This window comes from Salvelinus sp. IW2-2015, linkage group LG16, assembly GCF_002910315.2.
Source record: "Salvelinus sp. IW2-2015 linkage group LG16, ASM291031v2, whole genome shotgun sequence".
Lineage (NCBI taxonomy): Eukaryota > Metazoa > Chordata > Actinopteri > Salmoniformes > Salmonidae > Salvelinus > Salvelinus sp. IW2-2015.
Genome location: NC_036856.1, coordinates 16,209,683 through 16,233,539, shown reverse-complemented (window position 1 = coordinate 16,233,539; position 23,857 = coordinate 16,209,683). Strand labels below are relative to the sequence as shown.

Below are 23,857 nucleotides of genomic sequence, written 5' to 3'. Positions count from 1 at the left end.
GAAGCATTTTCAAGAATGTCTTCTAAATATTCATTACAGACAAGCCATACAAAAAACTCAAAATAAACCTCATTATGGTAGTTAACCCTGGAGAGGAACACTTAAATATGTGACTTAACTTTAATTTTTCTATTCAAGATGAGTTGCTGCCGCTCTCCCAGCCACATTGTAAACACAAGGCTCCAGCCTGGAACACACTGACTGAGATGAGCTGTTTTGGAGCACTGGCTAGAGAGAAGGGGTATTCCACAACAGGACACTGACCATCAAAAGCAAAGAAAGATCAGTGCACTGCACAGGATGAGTGAAAGACAAAAGGCTCAAGTTGAATAAGAAGGCTACACTATCTAGCATTAGTGATGTGTATAAGCACATTTCTCATTGGCTTCGTCTAGTAGCAGTACTTAAGGCGACAGTCAAGGCGGGTAAAAATTAACATGCAAATACCTCATGTACGATCAAGGCGCATTTCGTTTTCAGAAACAAGGCAAAAGCAGATCAAGCAAGAAGAAAAGGTATCAAAAACAAACACTTGTGATATCAATAAAAAACTAAATACATCTCATCACTAAATAAAAAGTGCACTATATAAACATCCATATTTCCAACTTCAAGGAGAAGACCCTGATTCTTCAGTCCTGTCCAGTAGTGTTAAGGCTTTTGTTGATTTCATGAAGTACAGTATTGTATTGGCAAGAATTGATCACCGAATATGGCTGCCAAAATTGATCCAAAAACAACTTTGGAATCACCTTGCTTTTCTGTTTCAGACATATCAATTTTGTTGAAAGAGTATTAATTCTGCTACTGTAATATAAAGACCCCTAGCTCTCCAAGTACAAATGAAAATCATATTTTTTTTAAATTTCAGTCGCTCTTTCAAATATGAGGGAACAGATTCATTTTGAGAGTAGAAAATAATAAATGTAAACATGTAATGGATCATATTTTGGATCTCCATCACATATTTTTCCAACAATATAAGGCTTAGATGTGTTTCCCTGGAAAAGCTTCCTACTCCAGTAAACGATGTCTATAACAGTGGCCTCTTAAATCTAAAACAAAGTACTGCTGAATAAAATCAGCTGATTATGCCTTTTTTCCCTTAACATTCTTACTTAAATTCCAGCTATGCATTTCGTATAGTGTCATGGTGAGATTGTACTAGTGTGGTGTGGTGTGGTGTGGTGGACTATCTTGCGTGCCATGGAAAAAAGTGCTCTGTCTCCATCTAGAGTCCACTTAGGGTTTTATTTACCAGGGGCCATTGTCTGGGTAGCTTGGCACAGCAGCAGGGTATTGGGGTAGGCTTGGGCCAGTTTCATTGATAGCATTGAAGCCGGCCTCTCTCACAGGGGCGCTCTTCCAGAGTCCAGTGGTCCACTCTTCCTGTGCATGCTCAAAGCTGCCCCCTCCGCCACGGTACATCCTATGAACCTGATAGAAGCAGAGCAGACAAACCAACCAGTCATACAGTCATGAAAGTTCATTCTCTTTCCTTGCCTACAATGACAATTGTCAAAACGGCTGTGTATTTTTTCTGGTTTGTGTGTGTGTTTCCAGGTGCTCGTGCATTTTTCAGGTGTGTGTGTGTGCGCGCATTGGACTCACCCTGATGAGAACCAGTCCCATCAACACAGTCACCAGAGTAAAGAGCAGAGCTGAGAATAGCATGACTACAGCAGAACCCACGTTGTGGCTGAAAAACAGCACTGTCGCGATCCAACCACTTTGGGGGTTCGTCAGAGTGGTGGAGCAGTGGGGTTAGTATTTGTCAATGGCATGAATACTGGATTACATCAACTGTAGTTATTCACCTATCACAGCATGACACTGCAGTGAGTAAAATTAAGGTGGCATTGATACATAATCTACAGGTGATCTTTATTGCCAAACTGAAGATTTTAAACTGAAGATTTTTCTATATTCCTGAGGTAAGTGAAACACAAGCCATTCATATATAGCAGCCAACGTCCTAGACAGTCCCTTCCAGGATTGAGGAAATAAAATATTCATACTCACCAAGCACCCCAACCAGAGATGCCCACAGTCTGAATGAGAGCGAGAACACACTGGAGGAAGAAGATGAAGAAAAAGGCCATGAAGTTGAAGGAACTGTCAGCCCTAAGAAAGACAAAGGGAGTTATGAAGTCAGTCAAGAAAATTGTATTTGGAGTGCAAAATGATAGATGTTCGGCTTGACGTTTGTTGAGTGGACTTTACCGAAAGGCCTTGTAGAGAGGTCTAAACCAGCATGTGTAGCTGCACGGACTGAAGAGAAGAAGCCAGAGCAGGGAAAGGCCAAAATTGGCTGCACTTCCCCCTCCTGCCCACCAAGCTATGCATGACACCACGTTCACACACAGTGTGACTGAATACACTGCAGAGAGGAGCAGAGACAGCAGAAAAAATTAACATATTCACTCAGCATTGAATGAAACACAGTCCAGTTCCCAGAGTAGGCCTATGTGTGACTCAAGAAAGTTTGTTGGTGTAACTCACACATCCAGAGGTTGTAGACCCTGCGCACCAGCTGTCGGTGCGGGGCTGGGATCTCCTCCTCCACATTCTGGTAAAAGCAGGGCTTGATTCGCAGGAACTTAGGCAGCAGTGGGAAGTTGTTGACCCGCTCTGAAAACGGATGATTACATGTGGGAAAACAGGATGTCAGTGCAGATGGCACAGGAAAACAAGAATACAGTGAAATTTGAGATTTTTTTGATTATATTATAACAAATGGTGAGGCACAATAGTGAAAGTGGTCAGTGTTATCAGTTGATCTTTATGTCCACAATTTAACTATGAGAATTCGTGATTAAATTATCATAATATACAACAAAATAATAAATACAGTTACATGTCAGGATATTATTTGACAATAAATAGTATTTCTCCATCTTTTTAAATAGGGAGACAATTAGATTTCAGAACTTATTTCCATGAGTGATCAAAACCTGTTTTCTCATGGCTCCCTCTTGTCCAGCTGCAGCAGACATATGGTGAGCAATACATATATAATCTTGAGAATTGCAACACATCGTATCGGCACCAATGTATCGCGATAATATCATATCGTGAGATCCCTAGCAATTCCCACCCCTACTGAGTATGGTATGGCTATTTGAATAAAAGGTTTGAGTGTGTCACTTATAATCTGTGTCATGCATATGCATTACTTGTAGCAGGTACATGTCATGTTTCATGAAGAACATGATCGAATTGCAAAACATTTAGATACAAACCTGTCATTATGAAATCCTATGCGTGTCCTTTCCTGCAACATAATACAAATAATTGGCATACTTTACATCTCATAAAATTAAATTTAAAAAAAAGTATAAATAATTATCTGGGAACGTGCAGTGTCTAATTTACAACAACAAAACACTCAGTCATATCAAGATGATGACAAAGGTGAAATTATATGCATGAGATAGCCAGATCACGTGCCCCTACTAGATACGGGTACGCTACTTTGATACATTTCTTATATTAAGTTAAGTAGCTAGCTATAATTTGGCAAGAAAATATAAGACCACGCGTAAAATAAATTAGCAAGCTAACGTTAATTAGCTACAGTAGTATGTAGATGATGATTTGTTAGCGGTCTTCATGCGAAATGTAATGAAAAGGTAAGCTGCCGAGTGGATACAATGAATTGGTTGATAATAGATTCAATGTTAAAGAAATAAAGCTAGTGACTGTAACTTATTTTCTTGTAATTCAATGTTTTGCTAGCACCTACCTGAAAACCACTAACTCCAGTTCGGTTCGGGATGGTCGTCACTAGCTACCACAGCCACAAAGTCATAAACCCCGCCCATTTCTACAATCTAACTTCTTAAAAACAGATTTTACAGCTAAACCTAACCTCAATCCTAACATTTACCACATTGCTAACCTTATGCCTAACCCTAACCTTAAATTAAGACCAAAACGCGACATTTTGTTTTCATACATTTTTACGATATAGCCTATGTTGACTTTGTGTCTGTGCTATCTAGCTAGTAGAGGAAACCGTTGGGGTCGCGTCCAACCAAATCTCCCGCACTGCATTGAGGGAGTGGTAGTTCAATACAGGTCCCACCAAGGCAAATTTGAATACGATTGTTTCGATTGTGAAACTACAGATCACGTGACCTATATAGTGCGTGGAGGGAAGACGTGTGACTTCAGAGAGAGATGGATGATTCTTGTCCCTTGATATGATAACAGCTACATTATGGAAAATTGGCAATGATGTATTTTCTTGATCAACTATCAGTTTTGTGGAGTTGATGTTGAATATTATTTTCTATTGTCAGGAGTTTACTATTGCCCGATTGACATACGTTATATTGTATTTACCATATGGTTAGGCTACATATTGGTACCTTACTGTGTCCTACAAATATTTTCTACCACACCTTTTGCACTCCACAGTAGCAGAAACCCAAACAGAATATGTGTAAAAACTGAGTGGCGCAGTGGTCTAAGGGCACTGCATCTCAGTGCTAGAGATGTCACTACAGACACCCTGGTTCAAATCCAGGCTGTGTCACAACTGGCTGTGATTGGGAGTCCCATTGGGTGGTGCACAATTGAACCAGTGTCATCTGGGTTTGGCTGGTGTAGGCTGTCATTGTAAATAAGAATTTGTTCMTAACTGACTTACCTAGTCAAACAAACATGACATTGTATTGGTCACATATTTAGTAGATGTTATTGTAGGTGTAGCGAAATCCTTGCGCTTAGGAGCTAGAAGCAGGGCTGCCATATCTTTCAGCGCCATCTGTCCAACGTGTCTACCTCATGTGTCTTCTTGTCAGAGAGGTTTTGCCTTTTGTATTATTTTTCAGTTCTTRTAAATTGTCAATTGTTTTGGCATCCTTTTATTTTCCCATTAAAATTATTAACTGACATTCAGACAGACATTATGTTAATTGATTTAATAATGCATTTGATTGTTTTGATTACTACATAGTACATACATCGTTTCTGATTGTCAACGTGTTTAGAGTATTTACTGGTTAAACCCACTGAGTGACTTTGTCCAATCACAACTTTATTAGAATTTTGTTCCACGACACTATTCAGTGACATCCAATCACTGATCGTACTCTCTTGAAAACAGAGAAAGCAACCTATCATAAAGAACAACATCTCAAAAGAAGGAGTGACTGACAAAATATCCAGAAAAAAACGTCTAGATCCCGCCCTTCGGTCGGGTAGTGATCCAGCGTTCTGGCCAATCAGCAAAGGATTGTGAGGACAGCGACACGCTCCCGCCAAATCTGACTGACGGGCGCGAGGCAGCAACGGGATCCAGGCAGAGGGAGTGTGTGGGAGATGCCGCTAGAATAAAATTAACTTAGTCTTAAAAGTAATACAACCCAGTCATCGTTATATTTGCATGATATTAGTGTTACTCTGGAAGACCTGTCAATATTGCTACTTCATATGGTTTTGTGTTAATGCAACGCTTTTCCGCACAAGGATATCAAAAGTGAGGGAAGTTCTCGGATGGTGATGCTGGCGGCGGAAGATCCATCCGTGGACGGGTATTTAGCATCCACTCCACGGAGGAGAGGTAGCGACGATATTTTGCTATGTTTTAACCTTCAAATGTTTTGGTTATTTAGTTATCTAACTGAGGTAGTTTTATACTGTTTGATTTGCATTTCTCTACGACCACATAGCAAGTCAACACTAACTTCTGTCTAGCTAGCTAGTTTAGCTAACTAGCATGCTGTATTTAGCCAGCTAACTACTGTACTAGTAGCATGTTGTAACTAGCTAACCTCAAGTAAGGTTAGTTAGCTAACACTTAGTTATTATCGTTGGCCAGACCCTCATACGATTCCCACGCTCGAAAGGTTAGTGTAAAGTGAGCTTTCATGTAACGTTAGCTAGCTACCCTTGAAGTTTCCTTTAGTTAATCTTTATAATTCATTAGTCAGCCAACTTGGGAGCTAACGTCAGTTGGCTTTGATGTGATGAGTTGGTGCTAACCTTACTAGCTAGCTAGACACCCCATTGCCTTCAGCTAGCTAACGTTAGCTAATATGAACCAAAACACTCAATGATTTCGGTGGTTTAATTAGACATCGAGTCACACATTATCGTACTGTAACAAACTTTGCTTGCTATCTAACTTAGCTAACAAACAAGCATGTTTTTATTTGAGGCAACCCCTTCTTTCCCCGCAGCGGTATGAGTGTAAAGTTAGCTATAGCCGGGCCTTTGCACTGGGCTTCGATTGATTCACCGAATGGCGGGAGAGCAAAGCTAACACCTCCCAGTGGTTTGCCCAACCACTTGTGCCATCGTCTCGTAGTTAATTTGTACTACTTGATAAAAAATTATATTTGAACGGCATCGATTGTCCGTCTACTTGGTTGGTGGCAAGTCTAGATAACTTTTGATTGCTCCCTAGTTGACTGACAAGTATTTATTACATATGTCCTTGAATAACCTGGATGCATTTGTCAAACTAACAGTATGAGTAAACTAAGAACAAAGGACTAACGTCAGCTTATAGCAATAATACAGTTGAGTGGGGGATAAAGTAGTTGGTGATTAAGTCATATGTGTAGTGGCTATTCTTGTGGTTGTCCTTTTGATTTTGGACATTTTATAAAGATACTGCACTGAATGCTTTCTTCTAGTAAGTGTTATGCAACAAAGGGACTGGTAACATGTTTGCAGCTGGAGCCATTGTACTACTGCAATTATTGATAGTGAAGTAAAAGTGCTTTGAAAAACAAATCCATCTACACAACAACAATATAAATGCAACGTGTTGTGCAACTGAAATAAAATTCCCTAGACATTTTCCATATGCACAAATCTTATTTCTCTCAAATTGTGTGCACAAATTTGTTTAACAGCCCTGTTAGTGAGCATTTCTCCTTTGCCAATATAATCCATCCACCTGACTGGTGTGGCATATCAATAATCTGATTTTAACAGCATAATCATTACACTGGTGCACCTTGTGCTGTGGACAATTAAAAGGCCACTCTAAAATGTGCAGTTTTGTCACACAACACCACAGCTGTCTCAAGTTTTGATTGAGCGTGCAATTGGCATGCTGACTGCAGGGATGTCCACCAGAGCTGTTACCAGATAATTTAATGTTAATTTCTCTACCATAAGCCGAGGCGGTCATTTTAGAAAATATGGCAGTATGTCGAAATGGCCTCACAACCGCAGACTGCGTGTAATCACACCAGCCCAGGACGTCCACATCAGGCTTCTTCACCTACGGGATTGTCTGAGACCAGCCACCTGGACAGTTGATGAAACTGGGCTTGCACAACTAAAGAATTTCTGCACATACTGTCAGAAACTGTCTCAGGAAGCTCATATGCGTGCTCATCGTCCTCACCAGGGTCTTGACCTGACAGCAGTTTAGCGTCGTAACCAACTTCAGTAGGCAAATACTAAACTTTGATGGCCACTGGCCTGCTGGAGAAGTGTGCTCTCCACGGATGAATCACAGGTTCATCTGTACCGGGCAGATAGCAAACAGAGTGTATGCCGTTGTGTGGGTGAGCAGTTTGCCGATGTCAACGTTGTGAACAGAGTGCCCCATGGCGGCGGGGGTGTTATGGTATGGGCAGGCATAAGCTACGGACAACAAACACATTTGCATTTTATCAATGGCCATTTGAATCCAGAGATACTGTCATGAGATCCTGAGGCCCATTGTCATGCCATTCATCTGCAGCCACCACATGTTTCAGCATGATAATGCACGACCCCATATCGCAAGTATCTGTACACTTCCTGGAAGCTGAAAACGTCCCAGTTCTTCCATGGCCTACATACTTGTTGAGCATTTTTGGGATGCTCTGGATTGACGTGTGCGACAGCATGTTCCAGTTCCCGCCAAACTCCATATACTGACTAGTTTTCTGATCTACGACCTTACCTTTTTTTAAGGTATCTGTTACCAACAGATGCATATCTGTATTCCAAATCATGTGAAATCCATAGATTAGGGCCCAATGAATATATTTAAATTGACTGATTTCATTATGAACTGTAACTCGGTAAATTTTTTGAAATTGTTGTATTTTATATTTTTGTTCAGAAAATGTTTCATGACAGGAGAATGCTTGTGGGATTGTTGTCGTCTCATCTTCCATACCCTGTTTTGGTTACAGGTATGGATGGCAAAGTCAAACCCAGCAATGCTAACAAGAAGCTTGTTCAGGGTAAGTTAATCTGTTGTTTTGAATGCATATTAGATGGTTTTATTTTGCAAAAGGAGACTGATGATACATAATGCTATCAAWCTATTTGAAACAATTCAATGAAATTCTGATTTAGTAAATTATATTTCAAATGAATCAAATTTGTTATAATAATTTAGTGTCTTTGCTTTATCACTCAAAGCTATCATTATTGTTTGCCCAAAGATTTGTTAATATAACATAGATTTAGTCCAACTTAAACATCAGTGATGATAAAGGATATTTTCTCCTCAGCTCGTCTTCCATTCAAGCGTCTAAACCCAGAGCCCAAGGAGACCAGTGAGCCCAAAAGGACCTGCACCCTTTCCCGGCCTGGGCTCTCAGATGGGGAGAATGAATCCGATTGCTCCCCCCTACCTGTGCGCCATGGACCGGCCCTGGTTAACGGCCGCGGCCCCCTGGATGGATTCATGAGTCGCAGTACCCAAGRGTCCCCTGCCAAAAGCATAGTTATTGATCTCACTGAGGACTCCAATTCAACTGACCTTTTAAAGCAGCAACCTGCGACACCCATTGTTGCCCCGTGTCCTCAGACACAAAACAACCACCTGAGCAAAACCCTAAGTGCTGTAACAGCCACCAAAACAGATCACACTGCCAAGACAGAGCCCATAGACTACAAGCTGGGGGATGAACAGAAGGATGAGGAGAAGGACAGGGGGGGCACTGGATCCATCTCACAGTTAGACACCACACAGGGTTCTGACACGGAAGAGGAGGAGGAAGAAGAAGAGGGGGAGGATGAAGAACAAGAGGAGGCTGATATGTCCAGTCATGGGAATGGGTCCATGCTTTCTCCTTCATCCACCAMCTCTCTGTCAGCGGCCGAGAGCTCCCCAGAGGCTGCTAAGACAGAGAACACTCCTACTGTCACAGTGAGTACAAAATGGCAATTAAATTCAATAAACACTCAATGTCAGCAGTGATTTTTGAATAAATGTACATCAGCAAGCTCCTGTTAACTTTTCAAATCACTATTCTGAAATGAAAAATTATAAATCTATAGGTTACCTTTCTTCCTCTCTCTTTACAGGAGCCAAATACCACCCCTAAAATAGAGCAGAAAACTGTGAAAAGACTATCTTTAAAGGTATAATTAGCGGCAATAAGTCAATTCAGTATTTGGCGTACTTTTGCATCCAAATGCCTATTTAAACATCTTAATCTAGACACTGAAACGGAATTTGTGTTTTCTTCTCTCCATAGAGTTTGCAGGAGCAAGAGGAGAGGCTACACCAGCGCAAAGAGAGAGAGCGGCAGCGGGAGGAGGCTAAAGATGCTAAAGAGAAGAAGAAAGAGGAGGCTCGCAAACTGAAGGAGGAGCGGGAGAAGGAAAGAAAGGAGAAAAAGAAGAAAGAAGAGTGTGAAAAAAGAGAGAAAAAGGAGAAAGAGGAAAAGGAAAAAGCAGAGAAATTAAGAGCGAAAGAGGAGCAACGCAAATCGAAACAAGAGTGAGTGTTGCTTGATCAAAAACCAGCTAGCTACAGATCTGAAATGTCTTGTTACTTTTATATTGACTCGACTAGAAAAATTGATTGAATMTTTTTTTTWAAATTAAAGCAAATGTAATCCTTGCAATTGACATATTCACATATAATGTCCTCCAGGGCAAAACTTGAAGAAAAGAGAAAGAAAGAGGAGGAAAAACGGTTGAAAGAAGAGAAGGATGTGAGTTGATAATTTTGTTTCTATTCTCTAAAATTAAATGTAATGTCTGACACTGATATTTTTAAGTTTGACAATTGCCACTTAATTGTAACAGACCTGATAATGCATCTTAACATTTTCTATACAGAGGCTCAAAGCAGAGAAAGCCGAGATCACAAGATTTCTACAGAAACCCAAGACTCCCCAGCAGGCCACAAAGGTAAGATTCCTCTGATTGAATTGAACAAGAAGAACACAAAATGGTGTTCATTTAATGTAAAACATTTCTTACCTTTGTCTCTCCTACTTCAGACCCTTGCGTCTGCCTGTGAAAAGTTTGCCCCGTTTGAGATAAAGGAGCACATGTGTCTGGCGCCGCTGACCCGAGTCCAATGTGCGGAGGCGGTCCTGGAGGAACTGGACAGGTACCTGGCTAAACCTGATGGAAGCCTGGATGGCCTGAGTGACTGGACCAGAAATAAGCCCCGCAGATCAGGCCAGACCAAGGCCAGAAGCACATACCCTATGAGGTGAGACCACCACACCCKAAAAAAAATCAGCGGTGACTTGAGTTACTCAAGTCTTGACATTTTTGTGAAACTGAAGAATCAGGGATTCCTACTGGAAAGAAGCCATTTTCTGTACTCTCCTATTTTGACGTTGGCCCCTATTTCTGTTGTCTGCTTAGGGAGTGTATAGCGGTGGTGGAGGGGCCCAAACCGGACGGTGTGCCTGACCGGCAGCACTACGGCCGCATGAAGCTCCTTCAGTTCCGTGAGAACTACCGGCCTGCCTACTGGGGCACGTGGAGGAAAAACAGCCCCCACATCTCCCCTCGCTGCCCTCTCAGACAGGACAAGGTGAGGCTTCCCTCATTCTCTGACCATGATCCTTTTCAATCCTTTCACTTCTTTACTTATTAGTTTCTGCCATATTACAACCGATAGTTACAAATCACGATATATTCATGTTTGACTCAAGGTTTAGATTTGTAATTGTTTTATTTTATTATTATTTTTACCGTAGGTATCGTTAGCTAGCGCTAGTCAGATGTACCTGCGCCAAAACTCTGGTATTTTTCATCCTATAGCCTGTTCCCATCTTTTTAAATAATGAGCCAACATGTTTTCAGCACTTATTTCCCTGACTGATCGAAACTCGTTTTGTCATGCTCTCTTGTCTCTCTGCAGCAGACATATAGGGCACAATCATTGAATCGCAATACATATAGAATTGTGATAATTGCAATGCATATCATATCGACTCCTAAGTTTTGTGATATCATATCGTGAGGTCCCTGGTAATTTCCAGCCCTAACTGGTGGTGATGTCAGTTGTTTTGTGACTTCCATGTTTCATGCGCTTTCTATGTAGGACTAAAGTCTGTTTCCTCTAGGACCTGTTGGATTATGAGGTGGACAGTGATGAGGAGTGGGAGGAAGAGGAGCCAGGAGAGTCCCTGTCACACAGTGAAGGGGTAGGTCTCTTTTTCAATACACTTCTGTCACAGCTTTTGATGCTCCGTTCTGTTTGATATCAAGATTAGCTCATTGTTGCAAACTGAATCATTCTAGCTGATTGTGAGGACCTAAACCGACTCTTGTTTTTGCAGGAGGATAATGATAATGATGGAGGTGAAAATGATGACGATGATGAGGATGGTTTCTTCGTACCACATGGATACCTATCAGACGGGGAGGGGGCATTGGAGGAAGAGGTACTTTCAATTGCCCGTCATTCCGTATTCATGTCTTTATTTACTGTTCTTTTCCAGTGGACTGGTTTGACTAATGATTGACGTGCTTTACATTGTAAGAGGTGGAGACATTATCCACYGCTTATTTTTAGCACACTTAATTGCTCCTATCCCTGTGGTGTGATTCCAGGAGGGTGGCGACCCAGAGAAGCAGAAGGTGCGTCAGAAGCTGAAGGCCCGGGAGTGGGATGAGCTGATGGCCAAGAAGAAGGTTAAGGTGCTAGAGGCTGTGGTGAGGGGCTGTGTGTGGGAGGGACAGGGTCCCCATCTGGAGCTCTTGCAGCAGTTTGCGGTGTGCCTGCTGGAACCCCTGCCCAAGCCAGAGTCCTCCACCCCAGAGGACAACACACAGAAACTGCAACAGAAACTACAAGAAGATGAGCAGCGTGAGTACATTCTTATGCCTGGGGGAACATCACGCAGGTAAGCGGAGTTCTTTTGTCTCTGCAGTATTGTCTTTTAGAACCTTTTAGGTTAGCCATGTCACCTCTAAGTGATCATCTGAGTCATGTTTTACTGACTGAACCGTGATGAAATGTAGGTCTTGGTTTGCATGGAAAAACTGACCAGGTGTGCTTGTCTTTGATATGCCTATCTGAGTTCTTACAGAATGATGTACATTGGTAATTTGGTTGAGCCATGTGCTGTTCGAATAGTGTCACTAGCGAGGTTTCCATCCAATTGGCTACAGATTTTCATAAGAATATTCTAAAATACGCATGAAGAAAATGTGCATTTTCCCACTTGTGGTGTTTCCACCAAACAGACTTGTTGCAGATAAAAGTATGTGCATGATGACGTAGTGCACACAATGTACMTTTTCGTGTTAGTTTTCATGTACCGAATACAAATCTAAAGTTCTGTGTGTTTCCATCGCACTTTCAACTCTACTGATAGTTTTGTCACATACTGTTGTGTTAATTAGCAAATGTGCTACTCTGGTCGTGGCACGTGCACTCTAGCCAACAGCTCACAGATACACTGCAGGTAGGCTAGTCTACATGATGACATTATTATTGGAAAGGAGCATCAAGATCACTGTGCAGTTTCACCACTGAAGTTCATCAGAACTGATTTAGTTTGTAGTCTAATAAATGGTTTCCCATGTTGTAGTGGGAGGAAAACACACCATATCATCGCGTGACTACAAGTTTACTTCGATATGATGATTGTTATATCAATATTTTCACATAAAGGCATTTCCACTGCCATTTCCCGCGTAATACATTTTACAGACAAAAAGATCCTACAATGTGTAACGAACAAATGATCTGTCTGCATTTATAAATTGTACCAAAACTTCTTGTTTCCATCACAGCTGTTGTGATTAAAACAATTTTTTTATACGGTTTAACTTGGAAAAGTCATACCGATGGAGACATGGTTAGTTTTGGCTGACATTTTTTGAGTAGCTCTGAATGGTCAAACTGTAGTTACCTGAGCACTGACTGACTCCAGCATGCATTTATGTCTACACCAAGGGTGTAAAACATGCATAGGTTTTTCCTGGGGGGAATGAACTCAATCTACATTGAAATGACTAAAACCAAATCGAAACTGTGAGGAATTTTTATTGTGATAATGATAATTACTCTGTCCGCTTGGTAACAATCACCAAAACAAAGCTAGACAGTCAGGGAGAATTGAAATAAAATACAAAGGGATAGATCTTTTAGCAAATTTTGATGGCAAATAAATTGATGGCAAGGAAATATAACCCATCTTTAGTGTGGCCCTCCTGACCTCGTTAAAGACCGAAAGCGGCCCACGGGGCAYAAAGAGTTTGACACCGCTGGTCTACACCAAAATCTATCTTTTGATTGTGGTGATGGATGTAACACCCGAGACTGATATGAGATGTACCTGTACTCATCATGAAGCACTTATTGATAGCTGTCTAGACTGCAAGGGAGACATCTAAACTAAAGACCATTCACAATCACATAAGAGATCTGTATTGTTTTCAGACCAGCTTTATATGCGTCATCGAAGTATTTACTTAGTATTTACTGTGCTACAAGTGATTGTGAACTGTCAACACTCTTCATGGCTGACCTGAGTTGCTCAATAGCTGCCTGAGGGAGTATCTGTTCATATTGAATGGCACCTTTTGCCCAAACCTTGCGTGAATAAGCCTAGATGTAGAATGTGTTTTAAAAAACCTTCCCATCTCCCTTCCCAAACCATATCTTCAGTGCTGTTCCAGTTGTTGCCCCTGCTACATGGAAATGTGAACAGTAATAAGGTGATCATCACAGAGTTCCAGGTGTTTTGTCGCCAGCAGTCGACCTCGCCCATCTCCAGCCCTCAGAACTCAGGAGACAACATCCCCACCAGGTGACTTCAAACCTGATTTWCTCAACGCTTGCTATTTTACAGAATTAGTCAAGTCATGTACGGTCATTATTAAACTTGTGCAGATGCTTTATGAAAGTATACATTTTTCATTACTGAAATGGTCTCCCATCTGCTTCTGCTCTAGGATCCGTCTAAAGCGCCTTATCAAGGGGAATGCTGTGTATGAGAAGCGCTCAGCCTTCAGACGCTGCTGCTGGTACGTCAAATCAGACGTCCTGGCTCGCTTCCTCCAGGAGGCCCTCCCTGTACCCTGCCAGTGGAACTACCTCACTTCAGGGACCCATGTGCCCCGTGAAGAGGCCCCAGTGGCCACAGGCTCACAGGGCAACTCCCCAACCACCCACCAGCCGTCCCACACGCCATCCTCCAAGACCCCCTCCTCCAACAAGAGGAAGAGTGCCGGCAGCATGTCCATCACCAAGTTCATGAAGAAGGCTGCCGACCCTGAGCAGGTTGGACACGTCTGGTGAAATCTTCATATGAAGTTGCTTTGTTCTGATCCTATTGCTTTGACTGTTATGTCAGATTCTAATGAGTACTCCTTTCTTTAAGGCGGAGGCGATGAAGACAGATGGGTTCCAGGCAGACACAGAGGAAGATGAGGATGAAGCAGACTGTGTCATAATCAGCACACAGAAAGGTCAGTTTCCTGGCATATGGTCTGCCTTTAGACAGGAGTTAAGTGGAATTGAGAGACAGGGTAATAGTTTGTCCTAGATATTTCTAGGAGGGGAGGCATTGACATTGAATGCCTTACTCTGCAGGATCTTCCAGAAAAGATACCTCCCCCACAGAGAACGAGAGCACAGAACAAATGGAGGTGACCCCCTCTGACACAGCTGCTCTCTTCTTGCCTCGGGCCACTCCCACCCTGGCCTAAGGACTGCCCCCTGACTCTGGGTGTGTGCGTTTGTCAGAAATAGAATCAGGTCTTCAATCAAGATAACACACTGGTAGTGGCACACATGCCACCCACACGGTATTACAACCCCTCTCTGCTCCGTTAAGTACCAGACAGTGCCTGTGAAAAGGAAAGTGTCTGACAAAGAAACTCATTGGTGTATTTTGTTCCAYTGTTAAACCATTCATTACTTGGTTCAGTTGGAATGTCAGACATGTTTATATGGATGTCTTTGCTTGGTGAGGAGTTGGAGATGGCTCAGACAGTCAAGGCTCTTCTACCACAGCCGATTGGGTGGACCAGTGCCCACTGAAGTAGTTGCTGTCTGCTTCACCGTAGGCCCAGTAACTTTTATATATGTATTTGTTAAAAAAAATATATACTTGAACTGGTTGAATTAATTAAAAATAAATAATGATTAAATGTACTGCACTTTTATATGCCCTCCCCCTGCCTTATCTGGATCCCTTTATCAACACGCTACCACTCATCCATCCTTTCAGGAAGTACTTCATGTTTAGTTAATGGGTTTCATTCAATATGGCAAGTGCTGATGTCTTTCAGGCTGCTAACGTAGTGCTTATTGTACTATTCTAAACCTCTATTTTGTGTTAATAATGGTTGAGGTGGAATAGTAAATGGCTGTCCAATATTAAAAACATTGCGGTTTGCCTTACATTTTTGTGGCAGAGAATGCTCTCCTGTCACAACTGTTGCAGTTTGCAGGTATGATTTAAGGTGTCTCAATTTCTTTAAATAAAGCATTATTTAAAAATGAACATGCTTTATGTGCAGCCATTTGCAAATCCTAAATGTTTCTTTTTTATGGGGGATACAGCAATATCTTGATGCAACCTTCATCTTTATTACAGGCAGGTTTAAAAGCAAAACAACATGACTGAGCTTTGATACCTAGACCTTAATTTTTTWGTTATTCTTAAACAAGGTTAGGAAAACATTTCTTAGTACATTTGCTAATTGCTGCTGTTCATGTCCGGACTGAACTGAAACATAGGAGGTTACGCCTGAACGCATACAGAAGCAGTGGACATGCTGTGAGGAGAGGTAGGTTGTCATTCCAGCCATCACCTGGGATAAGCCTCAGCAAAAAAAATCCGTTGTTGGTTACATACAGTACAAACCAACCAAAAACAACCACCACTATCACAGATTTCCATGCTGCTGAAATCAAATCACATTATTGATAGTTTAGGAAATTACTCAATTGAATGACTTACAAAACCCTCATTCAATAAAGTTAACATCAGGAGCTCTGTCCAGTAACCTTCACTTTTAAGGTACTGGTATAACTTAATGCTTGCTGCTGTAACCTTAGTGTTAGTGAGGTCAAATAGAATACAAGTTCTCTTAAATAAAATAGCTTAACCGTTAAACATTGTGGTCCACCGCTAGTCTGGCTCACAAAAGCAGCAACTGAAACCTTACCACTCAACAACCAGTCTGGTCTCCATCACCCATTCGCTCATATGTAAAGCTAGTATTGTATGTCAGTATTTGTTGCGTAAGCAGGATGCACGTTGAAGCGGAGCAGAAGGGTGACACTGACAACAGGATCTCATACCATGCTGAGCTCTGTGGGAGTAAGGGAGCCATTTCAGATCATCCTACATTCAAGGTACAATACAAAAAAACACTGCATGGCATGTCTCCTCTTTAGAAACCCCTGTTATTGTTTCCTTTAAAGGATTAGTTGTGTATTTCTACAGCCTTTGAAATGTGGTTTGGGGATGAAGGTGTCATCTCCAACCTGCAGGGACAGTTCAGCCAAGGGTTCGAATATTCTTCAGTAGCTCTGGCTTGAGGAGTGCAGGACCCTTTCCAACGGCAGCAGAAATGTCCGCTTGCACTGCGGCATCCCAAGAAAATGTCAGCAGAACAGCAGGGACCTCCGAGAGAGAGGCATTAGTCAGCACCTTTGTACAACAAAAGTAAATTGATTGCATTGCTTATTTTGCCTGATATTTACATTTTCTGAAAAAATGTCTGCTTACCAGGCTACATTCATTCAGGGCCAACTCTTGGGCCTCCCTGAGTTTGTGTCCTCCTGGCGCCACCAGCTCAAAGGGCTGCCAGCCGTCCACCAGGGAGTCCCGCACAAACTGGAAGAGCACAGACACCTTGTCCCAGGCCAGGAAGGTGCCTGAAGGGCAAAAAATGTGAAAATGGAGGCACTGTGCTTTTACCGGTATTTACAGCATTATCCACTAGCGTTGCTGCAGGTAGAAAATTCTACTAAATGTTCTGTATTTGACCCAAGCGGTCTCCAATCAATGTCTGGTTGTGCATGTGAGTTTGGGGGGAATCGCCTAAGCCAGGGGACGCCTAACTGCAAATCTTAAATCGCACAAAACCTATTATTTGTCAGGAATACTATTTGTAGATCAGTGATCCTACACCTCACTTTGTTCAAGCTGATTCGCCAACGGACTATGGAAGTTACATTGTAATGCAGTTTGTGAGTTTTGTGCAATTAAGGTTCACAGAGCTACGAGTCCTACTGCCAAATTAATCTAAGAATGATTGTCAGTGTCATGTTAGAAGCACCCCAATGCATTTGACTGGTGAACACCTACAGTACACCAGCTGTTGGAAACCCTAAACATTCTTTGCTCAAATGTTTATACAGTACAAGTAAAAAGTTTGAACACATCTAATTCAAGGGTTTTTCTTAATTTTTACTATTTTCTACATTGTAGAATAATAGTGAAGACATSAAAGCTATGGAATCATGTAGTAACCCAAAAAGTTAAATCAAAATACACTGCTCCAAAAAATAAAGGGAACACTAAAATAACACATCCTAGATCTGAATGAAATATTCTTATTAAATACCTTTTTCTTTACATCGTTGAATGTGCTGACAACAAAATCACACAAAAATGATCAATGTAAATCAAATTTATCAACCCATGGAGGTCTGGATTTGGAGTCACACTCAAAATTAAAGTGGAAAACCACACTACAGGCTGATCCAACTTTGATGTAATGTCCTTAAAACAAGTCAAAATGAGGCTCAGTAGTGTGTGTGGCCTCCACGTGCCTTATTGACCTCCCTACAATGCCTGGGCATGCTCCTGATGAGGTGGCGGATGGTCTCCTGAGGGATCTCCTTCCAGACCTGGACTAAAGCATCCGCCAACTCCTGGACAGTCTGTGGTGCAACGTGGCGTTGGTGGATCGAGCGAGACATGTTGTCCCAGATGTGCTCAATTGGATTCAGGTCTGGGAAACGGGCGGGCCAGTCCATAGCATCAATGCCTTCCTCTTGCAGGAACTGCTGACACACTCCAGCCACATGAGGTCTAGCATTGTCTTGCATTAGAAAGAACCAGGGCCAACCGCACCAGCATATGGTCTCACAAGGGGTCTGAGGATCTCATCTCGGTACCTAATGGCAGTCAGGCTACCTCTGGCGAGCACATGGAGGGCTGTGCGGCCCCCAAAGAAATGCCACCCACACCATGACTGACCCACGCCAAACCGGTCATGCTGGAGGATGTTGCAGGCAGCAGAACGTTCTCCACGGCGTCTCCAGACTCTGTCACGTCTGTCACATGTGCTCAGTGTGAACCTGCTTTCATCTGTGGAAGAGCATTGCCAATCTTGGTGTTCTCTGGCAAATGCCAAACGTCCTGCACGGTGTTGGGCTGTAAGCACAACCCCTACCTGTGGACGTCGGGCCCTCATACCACCCTTATGGAGTCTGTTTCTGACCGTTTGAGCAGACACATGCACATTTGTGGCCTGCTGGAGGTCATTTTGCAGGGCTCTGGCAGTGCTCCACCTGCTCCTCCTTGCACAAGGCGGAGGTAGCTGTCCTGCTGCTGGGTTGTTGCCCTCCTACGGCCTCCTCCACGTCTCCTGATGTACTGGCCTGTCTCCTGGTAGCGCCTCCATGCTCTGGACACTACGCTGACAGACACAGCAAACCTTCTTGCCACAGCTCGCATTGATGAGCTGCACTACCTGAGCCACTTGTGTGGGTTGTAGACTCCGTCTCATGCTACACTAGAGTGAAAGCACCGCCAGCATTCAAAAGTGACCAAAACATCAGCCAGGAAGCATAGGAACTGAGAAGTGGTCTGTGGTCACCACCTGCAGAACCACTCCTTTATTGGGTGTCTTGCTAATTGCCTATAATTTCCACCTTTTGTCTATTCCATTTGCACAACAGCATGTGAAATTTATTGTCAATCAGTGTTGCTTCCTAAGTGGGACAGTTTGATTTCACAGAAGTGTGATTGACTTGGAGTTACATTGTGTTGTTTAAGTGTTCCCTTTATTTTTTTGAGCAGTGTATATTTTATATTTGAGATTCTTCAAAGTAGCCACCCTTTGCCTTGATGACAGCTTTGCATACTCTTGGCATTCTCTCAACCAGCTTCATGAGGAATGCTTTTCCAATAGTCTTGAAGGKGTTCCCACATATGCTGAGCACTTCTTGGCTGCTTTCCTTTGCTCTGCGGTCCAACTCATCCCAAACCATTTCAATTGGATTGAGGTCAGGTGATTGTGGAGGCCAGGTCATCTGATGCAGCACTCCATCACTCTCCTTCTTGGTAAAATAGCCTTTACACAGCCTGTGGGTTTGTTTTTGGGGTCATTGTCATGTTGAAAAACAAATGACAGTCCCACTAAGTGCAAACCAGATGGGATGGCGTATCACTGCAGAATGCTGTTGTAGCCATGCTGGTTAAGTATGCCTTGAATTCTAAATAAATCACAAACGTGCCACCAGCAAAGCACCTCCACACCTCAATGCTTCAAGGTGGGAACTACACATACGGAGATCATCCATTCACCTACTCTGCATCTCACAAAGACACAGCGGTTGGAAACAAAAAAGTTAAAATTTGGACTCAGACCAAAGGACAGATTTCCACCGGTCTAATGTCCATTGCTCGTGTTTCTTGGCCCAAGCAAGTCTCTTATTATGTGTCTTTTAGTAGTCGTTTCTTTGCAGGAATTTGACCATGTAGGCCTGATTCTCGCAATCTCCCCTGAATAGATGATGTTGAGATGTGTCTGTTACTTGAACTCTGAAGCATTTATTTGGGCTGCAATCTGAGGCTAGTAACTAATGAACTTATCCTCTGCAGCAGAGGTAACTCTGGGTCTTCCTTTCCTGTGCCAGTCCTCATGAGAGCCAGTTTCATCATAGCGTGATGGTTTTTGCAACTGCACTTTTTTATTTTACCTTTATTTAACTAGGCAAGTCAGTTAAGAACAAATTCTTATTTACAATGATGGCCTAGGAACAGTGGGTTAACTGCCTTGTTCAGGGGCAGAACAACAGATTTTTACCTTGTCAGCTCGGGGATTCGATCTAACAACTTTTCGGTTACTGGCCCAACGCTCTTGAAGAAACTTTCAAAGTTCCTGAAATGTTCTGGATTGACTGACCTTCATGGACTGTCGTTTCGCTTTGCTTATTTGAGATGTTCTTGCCATAATATGGACTTGGTCTTTTACCAAATAGGGCCATCTTCTGTATACCACCCCTACCTTGTCACAACTGATTGGCTCAAACGTATTAAGGAAATAAATTCCACAAATTAACAATGCACACCCGTTAATTTTAATGGCTTCCAGGTGACCACCTCATGAAGCTGGTTGAGAGATTGCCAAGAGTGTACAAAGATGTCATCAATGCAAAGGGTGACTACTTTGAAGACCTCAAATATAAAAAATGTTTTATTTAACACTTTTTTAGTCACTATATTATTCCATATGTGTTATTTCATAGTTTTGATGTCTTCACTATTATTCTACAATGTAGAAAATAGTAAAAATAAAGAAAAACCCTTGAATGAGTAGGTGTGTCCAAACTTGACTGGTACGGTCTATCACAGTGCCATCCGTTTTGTCACCAAAGCCCCTTATACCACCCACCACTGCAACCTGTATGCTCTAGTCAGATGGCCCTCGCTACATATTCGTCGCCAGACCCACTGGCTCCAGGTCATTTCCTATAAGTCTATGCTAGGTAAAGCTCCGCCTTATCTCAGCTCACTGGTCACGATAACAACACCCACCCGAGCAGCGCTTCAGCAGGTATATCTCACGGTCATCCCCAAAGCAACAAACCTCCTTTTGCCGACTTTCCTTCCAGTTCTCTGCTGCCAATGACTGGAACGAATTGCAAAAGTCGCTGAAGCTGGAGACTTATATTTCCCCCACTAACTTTAAACATCAGCTATCTGAGCAGCTAACCTGATCGCTGCAGCTGAACGCAGCCCATCCAATCTACCTACCTCATCCCCATATGTTGTTATTTACTTTTCTGCTCTTTTGCACACCAGTATTTCTACTTGCACATCATCATCTGCACATCTATCGCTCCAGTGTTAATTTGCTAAATTGTAATTACTTCGCTACTATGGCCTATTTATTGCCTTACCTCTCACGCCATTTGCACACTTTCTTTTTTTCTATTGTGTTATTGACTGTACGCTTGTTTATTCCATGTGTAACTGTGTTGTTGTTTGTCGCACTGCTTTGCTTTATCTTACCCAGGTCGCACTTGTAAATAGAAACTTGTTCTCAACTAGCCTATCTGGTTAAATAAAGGTGAAATAAAATATATATATTTTAAAACTCTATTTCTGCTTATCACATTAAAGTAGGTGTCTGCTGGCAGATACAGACCCTGCAGTATGTTTCCCTCAGGCAGTCGTATCTCAGCAGGGTGTAGTTGTATTTCCTCCTCTCCCTCTGCTCCTCTCTCTCCCGCATGGCCTTGGTACGCAGCATGGCGTTCTTCTCCACCGCCTCGCTCCTGAATACCACACACAACCACCATGACTTTATCTTACAAACAAAATTGTCATAACTGGAACAAACCACCCAACAATAATACACATGTCATTTGCACTAATGGAGTGTACCTTACACAATAAATACAAGAGTATCAGTGCCATCAGTGAGTTGTCCATACTTTTGCTGCTGCTCCCTCTTGAGCTCCTCTGCAGTGAGGTTGTAGAAACTCTGGGGGTAGTTCGAAACGCATGGCGTTGGGGAGGGTCTGAAGGTCTGGGGCTGGTGGTCCAGCTGGGCTCTGACTGGCTCTCCCCTTTGCAGCCGGTCCATACTCTCCTTCATCACCTCCAGGGCCTCCGGGTCATGCTCCATCAGCACCAGGAACTCTTCACTCTCCCTTGGAAGGCAAGATGAATCCGCAATTATTATCCCGGGTACCACTTATAGCAGTGGTTCTCACTGGTTTTGTATTGGGATCCAAATTGAATCAGGTTGTCTCAATCCCATATTTGCGTCGCTTTTTGTTGTGTGTCGTCGAAGATGCAATCTGGAAAACTATTTTGATAGTAAATGTAGCAATTATATGACAAGGGAACAAGAGTCCCACCGTTTTCATTGTCAATAATCCATTTTGCACATACAGTTGAAGTCGGAAGTTTACCATACACTTAGGTTGGCCTCATTAAAACTCGTTTTTCAACCACTCCACAAATTTCTTGTTGCCAAAACTATAGTTTGTTAAGTCGGTTAGACATCTACTTTGAGCATGACAAGTAATTTTCCAACAGTGTTTTACAGACAGATTATTTCACTTATCACAATTCCAATGGGTCAGAAGTTTACATACACTAAGTTGACTGTGCCTTTAAACAGCTTGTAAAAATTCCAGAAATGATGCCATGGCTTTAGAAGCTTCTGATAGGCTAATTGACATCATTTGAGTCAATTGGAGGTGTTACCTGTGGATTTATTTCAAGGCCTACCTTCAAACTCAGTGCCTCCTGCTTGACATCATGGAAAATCAAAAAGAAATCAGCCAAGACCTCATAAAAAAAACAATTGTAGACCTCCACAAGTCTGGTTCATCCTTGGGAGCAATTTCAAACGCCTGAAGGTACCACATTCATCTTTACAAACAATAGTACGCAAGTATAAACACCGTGGGACCACGCAGCCGTCATGCCACTCAGAAGGAGACGCGTTCTGTCTCCTAGAAATGAACGTACTTTGGTGCAAAAAGTGCAAATCAATCCCGAACAACAGCAAAGGACCTTGTGAAGATTCTGGAGGAAACAGGTACAAAAGTATCTATATCCACAGTAAAACGAGTCCTATATCGACATAACCTGAAAAGGCTGCTCAGCAAGGAAGAAGCCACTGCTCCAAAACCGCCAAAAAAAAGCCAGACTACGGTTTGCAACTGCACATGGGGACAAAAAATTGTACCTTTTGGAGAAAATGTCCTCTGGTCTGATGAAACAAAAATAGAACTGTTGGCCATAATGACCATCGTTATGTTTGGAGGAAAAAAAGGATGCTTGCAAGCCGAAGAACACCATCCAACCGTGAGCATGGGGTGGCAGTATCATGTTGTGGGGGTGCTTTGCTGCAGGAGGGACTGGTGCACTTCACAAAATAGATGTGGATATATTGAAGCAACATTCTCAAGACATCAGTCAGGAAGTTTAAAGCATCGTCGCAAATGGGTCTTCCAAATGGACAATGATCCCAAGCATACTTCCAAAGTTGTGGCAAAATGGCTTAAGGACAACAAAGTCAAGGTATTGGAGTGGCCATCACAAAGCCCTGACCTCAATCATATAGAACATTTGGGGCAGAACTGAAAAGCGTGTGTGCGAGCAAGGAGCCGACAAACCTGACTCAGTTACACCAGCTCTGTCAGGAGGATTGGGCCAAATAAATACACCCAACGTATTGTGGGAAGCTTGTGTGAAGGCTACCCGAAACATTTTGACCCAAGTTAAACAATGTAAACGCAATGCTACCCAAATACTAATTGAGTGTAAGTAAACTTCTGACCCACTGGGAATGTGATGAAAGAAATAAAAGCTGAAATAAATAATTCTCTACTATCATTCTGACATTTCACATTCTTAAAATAAAGTGGTGATCCTAACTACCTAAGACAGGACATTTTTACTAGGATTAAATGTCA

General features: G+C 42.4%; 3 protein-coding genes across 4 annotated transcripts in view; 1 reads left to right on the top strand and 2 right to left on the bottom strand.

Moving 5' to 3' along the window:
* Window positions 1-1,232: 1,232 nt before the first annotated feature.
* Window positions 1,233-3,819, bottom strand: LOC111975785 (secretory carrier-associated membrane protein 4). Its single transcript, XM_024004366.2, has 7 exons — window positions 3,746-3,819; window positions 3,243-3,274; window positions 2,503-2,631; window positions 2,224-2,380; window positions 2,023-2,124; window positions 1,612-1,729; window positions 1,233-1,437 (listed from the first exon to the last, which is right to left on the bottom strand). The coding sequence occupies exons 2-7, from the start codon at window positions 3,247-3,249 to the stop codon at window positions 1,255-1,257; spliced, it is 696 nt and encodes a 231-aa protein (XP_023860134.1). The 5' UTR covers window positions 3,250-3,274; window positions 3,746-3,819; the 3' UTR covers window positions 1,233-1,254.
* Window positions 3,820-5,273: 1,454 nt separating this feature from the next.
* On the top strand, window positions 5,274-15,328 carry chaf1a (chromatin assembly factor 1, subunit A (p150)). 2 transcript variants are annotated; one of them, XM_024004718.2, is made up of 17 exons: window positions 5,274-5,362; window positions 5,476-5,569; window positions 8,151-8,201; window positions 8,475-9,115; window positions 9,274-9,330; window positions 9,447-9,691; window positions 9,848-9,908; window positions 10,036-10,107; window positions 10,200-10,417; window positions 10,576-10,747; window positions 11,283-11,363; window positions 11,499-11,603; window positions 11,773-12,028; window positions 13,838-13,979; window positions 14,125-14,452; window positions 14,553-14,640; window positions 14,765-15,328. In XM_024004718.2, the coding sequence occupies exons 2-17, from the start codon at window positions 5,503-5,505 to the stop codon at window positions 14,878-14,880; spliced, it is 2,700 nt and encodes an 899-aa protein (XP_023860486.1). In that variant the 5' UTR covers window positions 5,274-5,362; window positions 5,476-5,502; the 3' UTR covers window positions 14,881-15,328. The 2 variants fall into 2 exon arrangements, with proteins under 2 accessions (XP_023860486.1, XP_023860485.1); XM_024004717.2 differs by having other exon boundaries at window positions 5,275-5,569.
* Window positions 15,329-16,167: 839 nt separating this feature from the next.
* LOC111976014 (UBX domain-containing protein 6) overlaps window positions 16,168-23,857 on the bottom strand; it is a 19,609-nt gene continuing 11,919 nt past the window's right edge. Inside the window, exons 10-11 of the mRNA XM_024004720.3 lie at window positions 16,914-17,062; window positions 16,168-16,808 (exon numbers count right to left, since the gene is read on the bottom strand). Of these exons, the coding sequence (XP_023860488.1) occupies window positions 16,683-16,808; window positions 16,914-17,062 (275 nt within the window). The 3' untranslated portion in view covers window positions 16,168-16,682. The remainder of the gene's footprint in view (window positions 16,809-16,913; window positions 17,063-23,857) is intronic.

Bases quoted from the DNA above. Each gene is read 5' to 3' on its own strand.
- LOC111975785 (XM_024004366.2), bottom strand. The intron at 2,381-2,502 runs GTGAGTTACACC...TCCTCTCTGCAG, and splicing joins GGTCTACAACCTCTGGATGT to TGTATTCAGTCACACTGTGT. The intron at 1,438-1,611 runs GTGAGTCCAATG...TGCTTCTATCAG, and splicing joins TGGGACTGGTTCTCATCAGG to GTTCATAGGATGTACCGTGG.